Source organism: Cotesia typhae, unplaced genomic scaffold, assembly GCF_013202065.1.
Source record: "Cotesia typhae breed Kobodo isofemale line unplaced genomic scaffold, CoteBio_Ctyphae contig_44, whole genome shotgun sequence".
NCBI lineage: Eukaryota > Metazoa > Arthropoda > Insecta > Hymenoptera > Braconidae > Cotesia > Cotesia typhae.
Window position 1 is genome coordinate 6,506,786 of NW_027423753.1, and position 18,882 is coordinate 6,525,667.

At 28.4% G+C, this 18,882-nt stretch overlaps 2 protein-coding genes across 3 annotated transcripts in view; one reads left to right on the forward strand and one right to left on the reverse strand.

Moving 5' to 3' along the window:
* Positions 1-77: 77 nt before the first annotated feature.
* Positions 78-6,555, reverse strand: LOC141528675 (uncharacterized). Of its 2 annotated transcripts, XM_074244838.1 has the most exons (7): positions 6,401-6,555; positions 5,911-6,076; positions 5,005-5,226; positions 4,783-4,858; positions 2,995-3,642; positions 2,385-2,536; positions 117-2,307 (listed from the first exon to the last, which is right to left on the reverse strand). In XM_074244838.1, the coding sequence occupies exons 2-7, from the start codon at positions 6,016-6,018 to the stop codon at positions 2,203-2,205; spliced, it is 1,311 nt and encodes a 436-aa protein (XP_074100939.1). In that variant the 5' UTR covers positions 6,019-6,076; positions 6,401-6,555; the 3' UTR covers positions 117-2,202. The 2 variants fall into 2 exon arrangements, with proteins under 2 accessions (XP_074100940.1, XP_074100939.1); XM_074244839.1 differs by lacking the exon at positions 4,783-4,858 and having other exon boundaries at positions 78-2,307; positions 5,001-5,226.
* Positions 6,556-10,366: 3,811 nt separating this feature from the next.
* Positions 10,367-18,882, forward strand: part of Fw (CUB and Sushi multiple domains furrowed) — a 30,373-nt gene continuing 21,857 nt past the window's right edge. Inside the window, exon 1 of the mRNA XM_074245045.1 lies at positions 10,367-10,655. Within this exon, the coding sequence (XP_074101146.1) occupies positions 10,601-10,655 (55 nt within the window). The 5' untranslated portion in view covers positions 10,367-10,600. The remainder of the gene's footprint in view (positions 10,656-18,882) is intronic.

Sequence of the window (18,882 nt, forward strand, 5' to 3'; positions counted from 1 at the left end):
TCTCACATGCACATTAGACTGTATCAAAATAACTTTTCTTATCTTCCCGCTAAGAAAAATTGAAAATTTTTTTAAATTCGGAAAATTATTGGTTTTACCCCGTTTTGCGAAAATCAAGTTTTCATCAGAACTCGATGTTTTGAAGCCCTAGGAAGCTTCCTAGCTAGCTGTCCTAACAATTCACGCGATGGCGTCCGTGCGGCTGTGTGTGTGTGTGTGTGTGTGTGTGTGTTTGTGTGTGAACCGCTTATAACTTTCGAACGGCTTGACCGATTTCATCGCAGTTGGTGCCATCAGTGTGGCCAGATCGTGCAATTTTTTTACCCCCACTTTGTACCGCTTTCAATATAGTCAGATGAGAGTGTCCTACAAAGTGGGGGTAAGAAAAGAGCACGATCTGGCTATACTGGGTGCCATTCGAAACGGCTTGACCAAACTTAGATTTTGAAAACTATTTGGACCGATTCAGATAAATAGATTTTGAAAAATCTTTAAAAAACTGAAAAAAAAAAATTTTTTTCAAGTGTAGTATTTTTGGAATAACTTTTAAACGGCTTGATGGTTCAACTTCAAAAACTAATCAGTTCTTAAGCTCAAAAAACCACTTCGATCGCCACCAGTCCGGTCAAAATCGGTTAATTCGTTCGAGAGATATGGTGAACGAAAGAAAACCGAAAAAAGTATTTTTTCGGAATAACTCCGAAATTCCTAGCGCGATCAATTCAAAATTTAAGATTCTTTGTAAGGCTTGAGAAACTGCGTCGAATGCTGCTAACCGCGTGAAAATCGGTTTATTCATTCAAAAGTTATTGCGGTTTGAAATTTCAAAAAATAATGTTCTGTAAAACTTCTATTAGACTTTTGAGCTCGAAGAGCTTAAAACTATTGAAAAGCTATCTCTCTGAGCTCGGAGAGCTCAAAAACATCATTAGTGAAGTTATAAGCGCTTAGGTATGGAATTAGCGAGAATTTACAGGAATGGCCTTCAGGGTCAACCGTTTTCCTAATTTTTTTGTGCTTAAGAAACTACATTAAATACCGCATAAGAATAAATGATACGTTTAGGAGATATCGCAATTTTAAATTTGAAAAATTTTTCTCTCAACAACCATTAGATTTTTCTATTCGAAGAGCTTGAAACGTACGTAGTTGTATTTTTGAGCTTACAGAGCATTTCAAACCCAAATATAGTAGTAAATTCCGAAAGTGACGTGTGGGGTGTTAACCGTTTTTCAAGTTTCTTAGTAAAACACCCCAGAAATGAAAATTAAATGCACAAAACCCTATGTTATTTAAATGAAAAATGTATTATTTTAAGGACACGGTCTAAGCATTTAAGGCAACGCAGAATACTTTTGTATTTATGTTTTTCTAAAATTTGAAAATAAAAAAAAAATATTTTCCTTATAGTTCTTAATTTTGGTTTTGGTTGAGTAAAAAATTTGAAAATTTTCCGAGTAACATTTAATAGGATGGAAATAGTAATAAAAAAACGCAGCGAAATTAGAGTCATGTTTAAAAGTGGTCGATTCGTCATGAAATGTCTCATATATCTTAACATAATATAAATCTATGAATGTAATTTCATAATTATTCAACATGATAAATAGATAATATTTTTTTGGACGCAAGTTGTAAAATATAGTGCTATAAAAAGTAAATGATTTGTTAATTGAAGTAAATTGTTATATTACTCTTAGATTAATATAGTTCATAAATAGAGATGATTAAATTAATACAAAAAGGAATAATGATTTTTTAAAAATCTTAATTCAGTAGGATTACTATTTAAAAATTTTTTATATTTTAGACTTTGATAAGTCGAAATTTAAACTGACAACGTTTGTTTTACAACCCATATATTTTCTACTTAAAATATAACATATTCTACAAATGCATAGAAATGCATAAATGATATGCAAATGTATTATCACTGTATGACAATATCAATTTGGTATTAAACGTCTTAAATGATATAGAATAATAATTTTTTTTTGTCTTCATACTTTGACATTCTTATATATTGGTCCATATAAACTTCAATTTAATCTATTACAAATAATAATTTATGATATTTAGTTATATAAGGTAGTTTTATAATAATTATTATATTCATGGTCATTATTATCATCATCATTATTATTAGTACAATTATTATTCAAATAAATTATATTAATGTCTAGTTATTGTTCAAATGATTGTTTAACTTGGAGGCCTTTCATCTTTGGTTTCACTACTCTCTGGTAATTTTATAAAAGGTAGATCACCACCACTCCACATTGAATATAATTGAGATTTTGATGATTCCTTTATAATCAATAAATTAATTTATATTATTCACATACATTGTTTCATAAAATTGTAATACAAGAAAATAATTTTACCCCAGTACAAACACCAGCACTTTCAGATCCAGATCTACTGTTTCCTGATAAACATGAGTCTGTTGACGATGAACTTTTTCGAGATGGAAGAAGATCATTGACTCCAGAAATATCATTATCACGATGAACGCTTGCGCTACCACCGCTAAGTTCTAGAAAAAATATTATTTGTCCAATGAATTTTCGTTTTAGATTTATTTTCAAATAAAGAACTCTTTAAAATTAATGAATAGTGAATAAACGATTTTAGGTAATTTTTATAAAAATAGTTTTTTATAAGAAAGATTTTTACAATGATAACTATTAAATTGAGCCAAAAAGTAGACTATTTATTCAACTTTGCGCTATGAAAACTAATAATTTCCAAAAATCGAATTTGATTTTATAAAACCGAATCAAAGCTAATAACTTTTCAATTTATTTGAAAAGTATTGGTTTTCTTTTTCAGCAGGAAATTCAAAAAACTACTTATCACTGAATTCTTACGAAGAATTAAAAAAAAATTTTGTCTTAACATTTTCAATTAACTTGAAGTAAATCGGTGTGATGAGTATTTCTTGAAAAGTATAGTTAAGAAGATTTGGACCAAATGAGAAATGAGTTAAATTACCAGAATCTCTGTGCTCCCCACTGTTATCACTATCACGTTGTCCAGATTGATCCGAATGATCGCTAGAATGTGAATCCTGAGGCCAGCACCTGGGCGATCCAACTCTTTTGGAATCTGGCCAGATCGAGTTATCATAATTACTATCAAAATTGCAAGTAGTGAGTGTTACGCCAGGTATATGTTGACCAATAAAAGCAGATAATTGATTAGCTGGCCTAACACCAGGCCTACAAGAAAGTAATTGAATGGCTTCTTGTAGACCATCTTGACTAGCCATGCCCGATGACTTCCAAACAGAATCAGGTGTAGTTGATCTACTACGATCCCGATGTGGCACTCTCAGTCTTGTTTTTTCTTCTTGCCTCGGCCATTCTGTGACGTGTCGACAGTCCCAAGGCATCGACCATCTTCTCATTGTACTTTCCGTAGACTCACCTGACATTTCAGCAGCCGCGGTTTCCGACCACCTTCTCTGAACCTGCAGAGGAAAGAGTGGATATCGCAATGGTGATCTATGACTATTTTGCTGTGTCGATGATGACGATACTGGTGTTTGTGGACTATATAAACGTTCAAAGCATTGCTGAAGTGCAGCAATATCACATTCATTTTTCCCCGATTGAGAACAGGAACACTCAGCCATACTTCCTGTAATATTTATTTTTTATTAAAATTATTATCTATTCAATTCAATAGGCATTCATCGAATATCACTGATTTTATATGTTGCTATTGAATGTTTCAAGTGCTATAAATTGTTTATCCTACTAAGAAATCAACAAAAAAGCTATTCTGATTATTCCTATACGAGGATAACTGTTCGTCTCTCTCTCTCTCTCTCTCTCTCTCTCTCTCTCTCTCTCTCTTCCCATCTCAAATTTTTCAGTAGACTAAGTTTTGTACTTACTGTTACTTATATTGCAATATCTTATGTAATATTTTTGTATTTAATATTGCCATTTGGCCTGTGCCTTGGCATTAATAAATTATTAATCAATCAATCAATCAGTGTGTGTGTGTGTGTGTGTGTGTGTGTGTGTGTGTTTCGTTGCCATTAGATTTGGCGTGAATTTAAATCAATTTAGCTTGGTAGATTTGAGAAATTTCAAAAATGATCTTTTGATGCTTGAAAAACTGCGTTGAATGCTTTAAGCCCCATCAAAAATAATTGATTCGATCGGAAGATATCGCAATTTAGAATTTTCAAAAATGTATGTATTTACAACTACTAAATTTTTGAGTTCGAAGAGCTCAAAACTTTGGAATAAACAATTTACCAAGTATTTTGAAGTTGTACTCTAAGAGAAAAAATTTCTGTTGAAAAAAATCTAGAAAATAGTTAACCCTGCAGACCATCCCTGGAACTTCCCACTAAGTACGAGCTCATAACGTTCAAGAAATTTTATCTACTCCGGTTTTGAGCTGTTCGAGCTCGAAATCACAACTTTCCTATTTTTTTTTCGGACTCTTCAAGCTCGAAAAGCTAATGGTTGCTGAAAACAAACGTTTTTGAAATTTTCCAATAGATCAATCGTTTTTATAAGGTTTGAACATTTTTGTGACAAGAAATTAATTTGTTTGAAATTTTCAACGATTTTATTTCTCAGATTAAGAAATCAAAATTGTTTTCAAAATGACTTTTTTGTTAAAAAAAAGTTTTCTAAATTTGGGAAAAAACAATTTTGTATCAAAATTCTAAAATTGCCTAGGTAAAATTGTTATTTTCCAAAATAATTGTCCACTCCAGCCTCGCTATAAATTATTTCGAACACAATAAATATCTCTTACCTAAACATTCGCAACAAGCCACACAGAATTGATACTGTAAGTTAATGAAGGTCAGAAGATTATCCCGCAATATATCCTACAGTAGAAGTAATTAATTAGTTAAGCTGGAGCATAAAATCAATAGTTAAGTTTTAAGACAATGAATGAAGGTCACCCAAGCCCAAAAGTGATAAATATTAGCTAATCGGAAATACGAAAGAAATATTTATTACTGGTACCAACATGTTTGTCGACGTCACTATCTCGTGTCTCGTGGTCTCTCAAGGCCGCGACCACGTGGTGCTTAACAGTATTACTTGCTACACCAGTTGCCCTAGTAAGTTCCTCCCAACCGGCAAGACATTGGCCTGTCAATCTGCAATTAACTGTTCCCTCATGGCTTGATAAAATTGACTGCAATGACTGAGCCAGCTTCGTACCAGCCAGACAAAGACCGTTCAACATCTATCACAGTTAATTAAGCAATAATTGAATAACTGTCACTTTTAAGAAAACAATAATTATAATATAATTATTAAACTGAGCCAAAAAAATTAGCTACTTTTTTTTTTTTTTATTTACCGAAAATACTCAAAAGGAAACTAAATACTCTAAAAGTTTGAACCCTAAAAACTTTTAAAAAACATGAAACATTATACATTCTTAAAGAAAATTGAATGATTTACAAAAAATATCTGATTATAAATTTTTGTCAAACAAGCAGTTTTTCTGCAATCAGGGTTTAAAAATTGATCTATTTGTACGATTCAACTTGGTGCTAAAAAAAGTACTTAGTGATTAAAAAGCGACTCGGTGATTAATGATTGGAAAAAATCGATATATATTTTGAAAAAAAAAAAAAAAAAAAAAATGAAATCTCTAGAATAAAGATCTATTCACTTTTTTTTTTTAATTTATCCCTTTAAAAATAATTGAAGATTAAAACTAAATTTTAAAAAATTGGCGAGAATCAATGTAAAGTAAAAAACAAAAAAAAACAGTCAATTTTCTGCCCAGCGTAATAAATATGTTGTTTTGCGTTTTGGTAAGAAACAAAGAGATTGTACTTTATAAAACAATGAATAATTTTTAAATAAATTAATTAATGAATAACAATCAGCAAGCAATGAATGAGCTCATTATAATTACTTGTAAATATGTCAGCCAACTTCCGAGGCATTCATTAATTTCCATTTGAGTTTTTGATAAATTTTGAATTCCATCGTCATTGGATTTTAAATCATTGGCTTCAGCCATCGCAAAACCTTCTCGAGACCAATTTGTTTAGTTGAAATATTATTCTCAATAATTTTACCTGCCAAAATAAAATACATTCATTTAAGATCAATATCATTCTAATTAAATTAATTATATTTAATCTAAAAAATGAAATTACGGAAATGATACACAAGAAAAAAAATATTGTTTTATTTATTTTAAATATTATTGTTTTTCTTTTCTAAAATACCGGAAACAGAGAGGGGATGTAAACATAGACGCTGTGAGTGCTCGAGAGTTCATTTACACTTATCAATTACGAACGACTTAATTCAGCAAGAATAAAAATTTATAGTTATTATTTAAATGCTGTCGTTTGATAATGATTGTTTCAACAATATACATTTTTGGATTTACTTACATTTTAGTAATGATTTTGGCGCCCTTGGCGGGACCGTATGCCCGGGAAAACTGATTGTTGACCCGAGAAAAAAGTGTATTGACGTGGGACCATAGTGACCGAACTATAAGCACCATGATTGAACGAAGCTCTTGTTTATACTGCGCATAGAAGCTTCATTCCTAGCGCATCTTCATATTTACACTGTTAGTAATGCTCATATTACTTGTGCGATTTGCGCAATTGCTGAATAGAAGTTGTGGCGGAAATTTATGCTTGGACAAGTGAATCTGGTGTATTCGTTTGAGCACCGAGAGATGGAACTACTTGTTTGGTTATTCAGTATTTCAATTCTCATAGAAACCGACTCTGTGTTTTCTCTACTCGCACTCGTTAAGAGAGACTATATGATATTTATTACACTCGTACAGTAGATGGAAACTTAGAAATCAAATTTCTCGGTATTAAATCGGAATTTTCGAAAAAAGCGCTCCGTTATGATATAGCTTTATGAATAATCCATCGAATGTTAGAGAATTATTAAGAAAATTTGGATTTTTTTTAGAAAAAATGTATGAAACGACAATAGGTATTAGAAAACACCGCTCAAAGAATTAAGAATACTCTTGAAATTTCAGTAGATTTTTTTTTGGTAACGACTTGATAGTAGACTTACCGTAAAAAATCAAAAAATAAACGAGTTCCAAGCTTTCAATTTCGAAAAAAATCGGATTGTTACTAGAAATAGTTGAGATATTATTACATAAAAAAAAAAAACAAACCATTTGGGAAAAAAGATTTGCTTTTGACCTTGGTTTTTGAAAATTGAGTTTTCATTAAATTTTTATGTTTATATATATATATAACAAATTAAGTTTTCTGAATCAATGTTTTCTTCTCCATTAAAATAGCTTTTATATCAATAAATAATTCTACGGTTAATACATTTTTTCTACAGTTTATTTTAATCAAACACTACCAAGTATTAGGTTGTAATAAATTCCACATTTTACGTTTTTTTTTCATTTCAATTTTTAAAATGTTTTTTTTTTTTTAAATACGATATTTTTTAAAAGTGAGAAGGTTAAAGTAAATTTCGGCAACAATAAACAATGCTTTGTGAACAAAATGTAGTTTAGCTGATTCCAGGTGAAAGGGGGCTTCTTGCCGATGATGTCATGGTGTAGGTGAATAAAAAATTATTATGATATATGTAGCATTGAGTAGTGAGAAAAGAGAAGTAACATTAACCACGAGTTGAATGGGAAACAAAATATATACTAGCAAAACTAAAACACTGTATTAATACTGTGTAAAGACACTTATAGACAAGAGAAATTGCTTAGTAGTGGGAAACGCGATCATGCTTTTGTATATAAACTTGAGTTAAACGAAAAAAAAATTGAGATTAAAACCAGAAATATACGCCGAGAGAAAGGAAAATAGAATATTCTTAAAGGGAGTTGAGATAGATTAACGGTATACTCAGATATACAACACAAGTGTAACCTTATAGAATATTTAATTCAAACTCCTCTATATCTTAACTAATACACGTTTGTAACCACTGTTACATGGATTTTTTTTATCTCTAATGCAATAATATTTATTTCTAACTGGTTGACTTTTTATTTTAAATCTAATGAGTATCGTATTGTCAAACTTCTTATTCCAATTATAATTATAAAATTTAATTATCAGATAAAAAATAGAATCGATAGCTGTTATTATTAGTTCTGAAAATTAGATCCAAGATTTTCTCTTCCTTTCCGCCAAGTGCACGTACTTTCGTAATCATTTCACACAAAAGAAACAGGGCACTCCGATCGTAACTTTCGTTACACACGGTTGATAACATACGTTTGCTTCTCCTCATGCAAACCATGTAGAGTATACAGCACATGTGCGTACATATAAAGCAATGTAACATACATATTAAACAAGAGTCATGGTACCCTTTTTATAAATCAATTACTTCATTTTGCTAATTATCTTTTCTATTCACTTTCAATTTATTCAACTTCTATCAAAATGAAACGGTTTTTGTGAACTAAAAAAATTTTTTGACGAAAAAAAAATAATTGTAGACGTAGTAAATTTTCCATTCAGTCAAAAATTTTTCTTTTGTATATTTATCATAATACTGATTCGGATATAAGTTATAAAATGAATGTTTCATCATTTTAATCAGTTATTTTAAAAAGATTGTGATTTTAAGTATTTTGAAATGAATCACAATAGAGATTGACTTTAAAATTTTAGACTATTTTGAATCTTTGGAAAATATTAAAGGTTACTAGATTTAGTTTTTTTGTGAAATTAAAATTAAAATTATTACATGCTGAATTGGTTCTTTAAAATATAAACCAAAAATTATTTTTATATTTATGTTATCGACTAAAACAGCAGTTTATAATTGTCTGTTACAGTAACATCGTCTCCTATACAAATAATCATTCACATGAACGGTAATAAGCTATAATGTCTCAAATAACATATTTAAAAAGTAGTTTTTCACAATGTATTTTTGTTGAGCAATTTTTTTCTGCTCAAATTTTTCATTGACAAACTTGATAATTATTCATAATGTAAGTTAATCTTTTAAATCAATTCATTCTTGGCATTTCAATTTAATGAAAAAGGTGTTATAGTCATCAGTGAATTTTATGTGTCATTGTTTTTTACAGAAATGCAAATGAAAGTCGAAGATGCAATAAATATAAAATTTTAAAAATACCTTCATCGTCTAATATTTTTTAATCCTATAACCCATGATTCAACTTCAACTTTTTATAATTATTCAAATACTATTGTTAGTAAGTTCGAGAAAATACTTTCTTTCATTCTCAACAACCTATCATTCATTGTATTAACAAGCCTGGATTTTTCTTCTCTGAAATCAAAGCCAGTCGAAAATTTTGAGGTATAGTCATTTAGAAGTAATCTGTTATCCAGATTTTTCTAAATATAATTCTAAATACAAAATATACATATATGAGTTTATATTTTAGAAAATTTTAAGTTTACAGCTAGAAACAATGAGGATTTTCAGACGATGGATCCACTAATAGTTTTTCTACCTAACTACATAACTTCCTATGCATTTAACATAGAAATGTTATATTTGTTACTAGAAGCAAATGATTCAAACATCGAAAAAATAGTAGTTTTTATTTTAATTGAAACCGAGAGTCACACAAGTTGAATTGCATGCATTTACCAACTATCATAAACTATTGCTGCAAAATTAATTTTTTTTTTTTTTACATAAATAAACAACAGTTAAAGCCTTGTAAAAAAATATATTAATGAGAGGACTTTTTATTTATCGTTCATATAAATTTAAATAGTTTTCAATGAAAATGTACGGTACATAGCGAATCATATTTGATGTAATACATTACCTTAAATACATAAATTCTTACCTAAAAGGAATATAAATATAACATAAATAAACAATAAGTATACGAAGCATATTTGTATATCTTTACAAGAAAATAAAACTTTCCAGATCGAATAGAAGATCAGATAGATATATTATTTTGTTTTCCATAGGCTGTGTGCTCACCAAACCTCTCCAACAAAACCACAACAGGACGACTTTCATATCCAGCAGAAAGACAACGAGGCTCTTGCCAGGGGCACTGCATGTTAAGCCGGTGAAGGGAACGGATCGGTTGTTCCGTGATCGTATTTAAAAACACGTGAAATAATTGGTTCTTGTTAATTAATTAATTTATTTATTTATTATTAAACCTTAACTTAAATTAATAGTGTAAATTATTGAATCATAATAAATTAAAAACTGTGAAAGTTCAAGAAAAGTTTATTATTTTTGCTATCATTATCTTCTTATGAATGTTTGTGATCGTATTTAATGAAAATATCCCTAATTTTAGCACATTTATACACATATTTCAAAAGTTTCAAAATTTTAATAAATGTTATGTTAAATAATTTTGTAAATCAAAGAATTTAAGTAAAAACAAGTGAAAGGAGGATATTTGTTTCCAACTGATTTGTTATTTTTAATGTCGGTAAAGGTTACCTTTTTCAATCACAAAAGTGTTCGGAGTTAAAAAACTGTGTGAGTTTTTTTTTGTTATACGTGCTTGTTATATTATAGTGAAATTTTCCAATAACCCCGAACCTGAGGATATAATCATTGTTCAGAGCGAACACTATCTATAAATGCATTGCGGTGGCAACCGACATTGAACGATGATTTTGGTCATCGGATTTTTAATTCCCCTCTTTGGGATGGTACAAGTACAAGGTTCGTAATTGTATTATCTTTGAATGGAAGCTTTGTAAATAAAAGTACTCCAATCTCTGAAGGTCAACTCGACCGGATAGAGTTTAAGAAAGTATCCACAGATATCTAAAATATGTAGGATAAATAATATAACGTTTATTTCCAAAAAACTTGTCAATTTTTTTTTTATAAACAATTGTCCAATCACTCTGGTCATCCGGTCGTAAAATTTTTTAATTCAAACTCGATTTAAAAGGCGATAAAATAACAAGAAAACAATAATATTCGGTCAACGCCTACCCAATCTGTCCTCGGCTATTTTTTCGAATGCGAGGTCAACCGGTAAATGTAAAATGTAAAAGACTTAGTGTAAAATAAACAAAAGGTATTTGGACTTGGATTGTAAGACTGTTCATTAATTAATAAGTGTTGAAGTAATCTTAAATATTTATCAACAAATTTGTAGTTTCCTCAATACTGGCAAATAATTTCATTTTAAAAAATAATAAAACACAAACCGAGTTCCCCTCATCCACCTGCTTGTGTCTGGAATCTGATATCCATCAACGTGACCCCTTTTTAGTTGAAATATTAATTCGATATGGTTTAAAAACAAACATGTGGATGGTAAAATATTTTTTGTAATTGATGTTTTGTCATAAATATTCAATAGAATTCAAAATTTAACAGTTAGAGTGGTAAATTTGAAAAATAAAAAAAAAACTAATTGTGTACAAATTTGAAAATGTTATAATTTTTAATAATTGTGTATGATTATTACATTGAGTACGATGATTCGTCAATCACATAATATTTTATAAACATTAAAAATAAAGTTTTAGAATTTTTATTGAGGGCTGAGAAGTTCGGTTAACAATGTTGAAAAATTAAACAATTTCAACTTGATACATTACTTTGATTTTAAAAAAACTTAATTATTTTTATTTAGATATTAATTAATTTCAACTCTTGACGCTTTCAGTAAACTACTTTTAATCTTAAACATAGCATTTTAATGTCTAAAATCATCACATTATCTAATAAATTGTACAACAATTAAATAAAATGACAATTAAATTTGCTAAAATTAACTTTATTCTTTAATTATCACTTTGTTTATTGAAGAAATAGATTAAATTTTCAATTTCTTGATTAAATTTTTTTTCCTTCAGTAATTTTTAAAATATTTTCAATAGCACAGAAACATTGTTCAAATCCATCATGAATCAATAAAGAATAGTTCAGAATATTTTTATAGTTTAGAAATATTTTTATCTATTTTAAATAACGAAAAGGAGCAAGTGCTTTTAAAATCCAGTGTCTAACTTTGATGTCTAGAGCATTCTCTTCCTGACTGCACCCTAACAGTTAGTCGATATCCTTGAAAATCATAACTATTATTTAGAGTGTGAATAAAAATGAGAAAGACTTGACGGAGAATAATATCAGCTTACTTTGCGTAATAATTATAATAAAAAAAAAAAAAAATAAATAAAATAAAAAAAAAAACAAACATTTTAAAAAGAATAGCTAAATGAACGTTCAATATCATTAAAGTCTTAAATAATAGATACCACAAAAATTATAACTATTTGCAAATGGAAGATTTATTATTTGTTAAATAATAAACAGGTAGTGAAGATATTACAATATTTTATATTTTGATTAAATTGTTTAGCTCAGCCAAGTAAGTTTGCGAAATGTTTTCGCATTCCATTAGTTGTTGCCTTCGATCTCCGTGTTGGCAAAGTGCACTCACCTTTCTCGTAGGCTGTTTTCTATCATCTTACAGCATTCTTCGTTTTAATAAATACGTTTTCAAATACCAAATGATAGATTAATCTTTTTTAAACGTATCATCGTCTCAAAAAAATTTTTTTTTCTAATTCAAGTTTAAATTCAACACAAAAGTAATTTTGTGGTTAATTTGAATCATGTTTCCTGTCCTAATTTAAAGTGCTTCTAGCTCGGTAATTAAATTTCTCTTCGATCTCGAACGATAATTATCATAATGCTTGCCTTTTGTAGCGCCTCTATGCTACTCACACTTGATACTCAGTGTCTATTAATTTCTCACGTGTTAAAATACTAAGAAACAAAACCTAGTATTCCTTTCTTGATAATAAGTTAAAAATATAATTTGTTGTTGTTATTGTTATTGTTACTAATTTGTTTAACTGATCTGTGAAAACACTAAGAATAAGTTAAGTAGAGGTTGGGCCTTGTTTAAGCACGATACATAAATAGGTTTTTTTTTGTATTACATTACAGTACATTAGGGAAATAGACATGAAAACAACTTGTGTGTGGGATAGACATAACATTTAGGCGAGACTTTCGTACTCTATATACTGAGGACAAAAGCACGATCTAAAATGGGCGGGGTTAACGTAAATTCCACGGTCAGTAAATTACAGATTAAACTTTCATTTGTTTTTTAAATTTAACGATATTTAATTAAAGTGTTGTTGTACTTTAGAGTTTAAAGGGACATAATGTTATGATCAAAAGATTAATTTTGGAATAACTGTGTTTAATTTTTGTCGTTGTATGTTATGATTATTTAAAATTATTATTGAGTTATATGAGAAAGTATCAGAACGAATAGAAAAAAAAAGGTTTTTGGCCCGAACAATACGATTTGCTCACTGTCACGATACGCTTTAATTATTTGGAGGATAGTTAGATTATACTAATAATAGTAAGGGTTTTAGGGCATTGCGCTATAAGATAAAGATTCAAAGTCATTGTAAGAATGCTTTAGATACTTTGAATCACAAATTTTTTTTTAGTTCGTAGCCCCAAAAATACTAAAATTCAAAAGTTGTTAGACAATTATTACTCAACAATGATCAAATCATTAACTTTCAAATACTAGTGTGTAAAATCGCCGAATATTTTTTTACTTGAACATTTCTTAATATAAGTATACAGTACAAAGTATACAAAGTGTCATAATGGATTCTAAATAATGATTTTTACCTTATTTTTAACTTTTTTTTACTTCAAATTTAGAATTTAGAATTAATTAATATACAACGGGAAATTTATAGTAATGATTACCATCAAATGACGATAATATCCAGAATACTGACATCATAGTGATCAGTATCATTATGATTCTAATGGTTATAGTCTTAGACATTAATCATTGTAATACCAAATCATAATAATTCCATCGTTGATGAAAAATAAAGCTGATAGCCATTACCATCAATGGATGATAGTAATTACCATCTTGTATTGAAAATATTATTAATCCTCGATTAATCAAATTATTTACAAAGTGAATACTTTTAATCTATATTAAAGAAATGTAATCATTGGTCTATATAATTATGTGCCTCACTTTACTGATATCACGTTATCATCTCATAGATGTCATTAGAGCTTATGCAAGCAAAATATACCGTTAAAAAAGCATCAGGGAGTATGAGAAAATTTTTTGGGGATCGGCGTGATTATATTCTTAAAGTGTATTATTGATTTTTTGAAAATTTTAATTTTTTTTATTTGAATTTTTTTCATACTGACAAAAAAAATATTGTTCAAAATTTGGTACTGACAAAAATTTTTTTTCAAAATTTGAATTTTTTAGATTGAAAAAAAAAAATGTTATCCATCTTGTGATTATAAATATTATCAGCGGTGATTATGAGTTTTGTTATATTTTATGTTAGCGGTTAATAGCCTAGATAATAATGAATATAATTCTGAGATGGTAATAGTTATCATCCCCAATTGTAGTCAATAACATTGATGTCAAAAATACTGAAGTTATCATTTAAGGTGGTAATCATTAAAAATGAACGATAGTAATTATTACTATAAGCTTCAGAGCATGCAGAATGACTGTAAAATTTATTACGGTAATGTATGTTGATAATCATTCAGACTATTAAATATTTAACTTTTTTTTCTTTAAAATAACAGAAAGTCATTATTAATATGAACAAACTTTCTCTGACAATTGTTTGTATGCAGACTTGTGTTTACTGTTGCGAATGACATTCTTAGTGTTCATGAACTTTTTTTTAATGTTTTCATAGACGACACGATTGTCTTGGGAAATAATTAAAAAAAAAATATGAAAAGTTTATTAAAATAATTAAGAAAAGAGTAAAAAATTTAGTAGAAGGTTGATAAAAGTATTGTCAACTGATTTAACGGCAAATTGTTTTATCGTCTTCTCTATTTAGACGCACAAATTCCGGTGGTTTCATAATTATTTTATTTCTTGTGCGCGATAGACCGCTACACGGACGTCGTCGCTTTCGTAATTACTTCTTTTAGAGACCATGTAATCCTTGTATCGTAGTAATTTATATGTTTAGATAGAAGTAGTAGTAGTATCACAGTAGAAAGATCCTGGAGTTATAGGTATAGAGAATACAAGGTATTGAAATTATCCACTATACAGACAATAGATTAAGAAACTCGATAGGTATATGTGCACATATGTTGAGGAAAAAAGTGCATAAAAAAATTTTTTTTATTCATGATTATCAGTGTATATAACGTATTAGTAATTATTAAGTACTAATGACCGAGATTTTCCGCTGAAAATTATCAACCTGCGACGATTCACTTTCGTGCTTGTAAACCATGATTCCTATGGTATTCATCAAAAACCTTTATAATCATCTGTTATTACTATTGATGAAACAAAGATTATTTTTGTCAAAATCATTATGAAAATTCTTTGTGATGAAAGAATAATTTATTTACGACGATATGGCATTTAAAAATTCAAAATACAAATCCTTAAGGTTTTAAATGAATTTTAAAAGTTGAATTTTAGATAAACTCTAAAATAATGAATTTATATTGAAATCTTACTAATGTAATGACTGAACTTATGCAGCAAAGATTTGTTATTTTTAAATTACTCGAAACTTCTTAATTATTTCAAAAACAAATCAATTTTATAATTATGCATTGTTGAACCACAATAGTCCTACAACAAATACCATACTGGAAGGGAACTGATAAGTATGAGTACAACGTGAAGCAATGGTCATATTTTATTAAGAAAGTATGGGTTAAATTTTATCGGGTTTATATTTCAAACCATACTACCGCTTTAATTTACGGAAATAAAATAAAGAATCAATTTTCAAGCAATTCAAATTTTTTATTTATCTTACTGAACATTATTTAAGTACGATTTATTAAAAAAGTTGTCTGTTCGACCTCACTTAAATATCGTTTATATTTAGTATTCACTTGTTACTTTATCCTTTCTAATACTTGAGTTGTGAAATTGTTAATGATAAAATAATGCACTACTTATTACTCTTAAAAGTGCTGTAAGTATATTGAGAATAATAACTCAAAAGATTAATAGACTTATTATCATTTTATCATTAATAAATTATTTCCGATTTTATTCGATCACTGAATGAGTTTCTAAATGTACTAAAACTGTAACATTACTATATAATGTTAAAAATTTTGTTTATGATGTCGGTTCGGAAAAATAAATCAAATATTTATTTGGAGTAAAATAATCAGAAAACCATAATAATTTTTTTTTTTTTTAAACATCGAGTAATGTTAAAACTTTTTGACTCGGGATCTTACTTAGAGAAATAAAAAACAAACTATCAAATGTAATACTAACTAAGTTTTCGTATAATTTATTATCTAACTCTTATTGATTTGAATCGAAAATTTTAGAATTGGAAATTCAAAAAAAAATTTTTCTGCTTGAATTTTGAACTTACATTGACATGTAAAAAGATTATTATTATTATTATTATTATTTTTATATATTAATAGGAATATTAAGGGGAAGTTAAAAATTAAAAATAATGTCGAATAGTACGAAGATTAATCCATATTTCCCACATTTACGAAGAATTCTCTCATTAAAATAAATTTTGCTCTGTAATAATAAAATATTTACTTCAAATTACATACTCTTAATACTTAAAGGCTGACAAACAATGTAGTATAACATTAATATTTTGATATTTGTCAGCTAAAAATGATCAATCTCGTAATATATATCATATAATACAAACATTTTTAATGATGCATATTATTTGAAATAATGTTATGGTAAAATATTGATTTTGTTTCTCTTTCTTTTATACAATAACTGTAGATTTTTAAAGAATTCGTTTTTAATAAAGTGAAAATTAAAACAGTTATCTTAATTACAAATAATAAAATGCAACAAAGTAATAATAACTTTTTAATAAAATACATCGTAATTAACAGACTAAGCGATTAAAATTTTCAAACGTACTAAACGACAGACAAACTTGATGCTTGTCATGACTTGTATATTGACATGTGTATGTGGCCTCATAACGATACCGGTATTCATGATCCAACGTTACACTACGCGACATGTGTACCGTTATTTTGGCTGAGAGGTTTTGTAACCGAGTGACCTAAGGTATTTATCCAACAAAAATATTTAAGGTTTTATCTGTAGGTCATTGACTATAAAAAAAATGTATATAGGTGCCATCTTCATCTTCAAATAATGTCACTGACCCAATCATTTATCATATCAGTTGTAGTCTTTTAATTTCCACAAATAAAAGATTTTTCTATTACCAAATTTAAATATTATTTTATCTCTAAACTCATCGCTCGAAATATTTTCTTACGAATATATTTTATTCAATTTAATGTAAATAAAAAAATAATAATAATTTTGAGATGCAAAAAGTGAAAAGAATTAATTAACGCGTAAAAAGCAAGAAAATAATACTTTCCGTGTAGACAGGAAGTAAATTAAGATGGAAGTAATTTCTTAGAGTATTATAATTATTATTGTAATAAAGTGATGCGTGCACGATATGCCAGGTTCAGATGTAATTAAAGATCTATCTTAGCATTAGCGAAAAGAAGTCGGCCAAGTTACTCCAGAGTGCAACTTTAGATTGGATGCAGTCTGCAGAGTAGCATTCTCCTATTTATTTATTATAATAGTGTAGAGGTTTTAGGTTAGTCACGAACCAATCGCATATCGTGAGTTTGTTGATGATGCTACTCAGACTTTGCTGAGATATATAGTAGCCTCGATTCATAAAAAATTTCGACTTTTAAAAATTCTCTGTAGTCCCGTTAACACGTAATGAGTTATTATCCATGAACTTATTACTCATTATTATTTATTTCAAATATGAAACTATTAGCATTCGTCACAAGTTTAAAATAATGGATATAATTTTTCATTTAATTTATGGTACCATATGTAATCTTGATACACCTACGATGTTTAGCCTCGACAATTGCAATTATTAACTAAAAGCTATAATGATCATTATCGCAGTGTGTCTTGAACATGCATGTCCCGCCTTTGCTGAGTCTTGGAAATACGATTTCTAATTCGAAGAGAATCTTTTGATCATAACGTGTTATTATTTCATTAAAGCATTCTATTATGTTATTTATACTGATTTCTTTATGATACATACTTTAGTTGCAATAGATCTACGAAAATAAAAGTAAAAATTATTTATTTGTAAAAAACGATTAACTTTGTGGATAATCAGCTTCGAAACGATATTGCTTATTGTTTACTGATTTTAAAGATGTTTTAAAGTCTTTAAGTTCTTAAATGAAGAATTTGTTTTCCTGACATGGATTAAAGAAACAAAATATGAAGTTAAAAAATTGAGGTTAAAACTTGAATCAATCTTAATTGAAAGTGTTGCATAAATGGTTTGAAAAATATGGTCATTTGGCGCATTTTTAATAAAGATTTATTAAAATAACTTTGTCAGAGCAACCTTATAATTTCGATGACTGATTAATAAATCGAAGTAAGATATTAATTACCCAGCTAAATCTAATCAGCTGTGCTTATCAGGAAGAAGCTGTTCTTACAAGTAGTAGAAACATCTATCAATAAAGAATTTAAGGGGCACACCTAGTGTGAAATTTCGAAAAAGTCGATTTTTTTTTTTTTCATATTTCGGTAGATTACACCTTTAAAAATAACATATTAAAATTTCAAATCGATATCTCAAATAGTTTTTGAGTTATAACATTTTAAAGAGCAGCCGCTCGGCAGCTAGAGTGTCATTAGCTGCGAAACGTACCTGAAGTATTGTTCAGAGTCTACTGTCTCTTCCAGCCCCTATAACACGATTCCAGTTTCTATTGTTGGCTCTCAGGTATACAAAAATATATCATTATAATAATTTCTACAAATTTCTAGAAATTTTTCGTTTACTGCCACGTAAATTATTTTCGGAGCCAGACACATTTAGTCTCATTGTGATCG

Excerpts from the sequence above, each read along its gene's own strand:
- LOC141528675 (XM_074244838.1), bottom strand. The coding sequence starts at position 6,018 with ATGGCTGAAGCCAATGATTTAAAATCCAATGACGATGGAATTCAAAAT. Across the intron at positions 5,227-5,910 it reads GTTGGCTGACATATTTACAA|ATGTTGAACGGTCTTTGTCT; the intron begins GTAATTATAATG and ends TAACTGTGATAG. Across the intron at positions 2,537-2,994 it reads TGGGGAGCACAGAGATTCTG|AACTTAGCGGTGGTAGCGCA; the intron begins GTAATTTAACTC and ends TATTTTTTCTAG.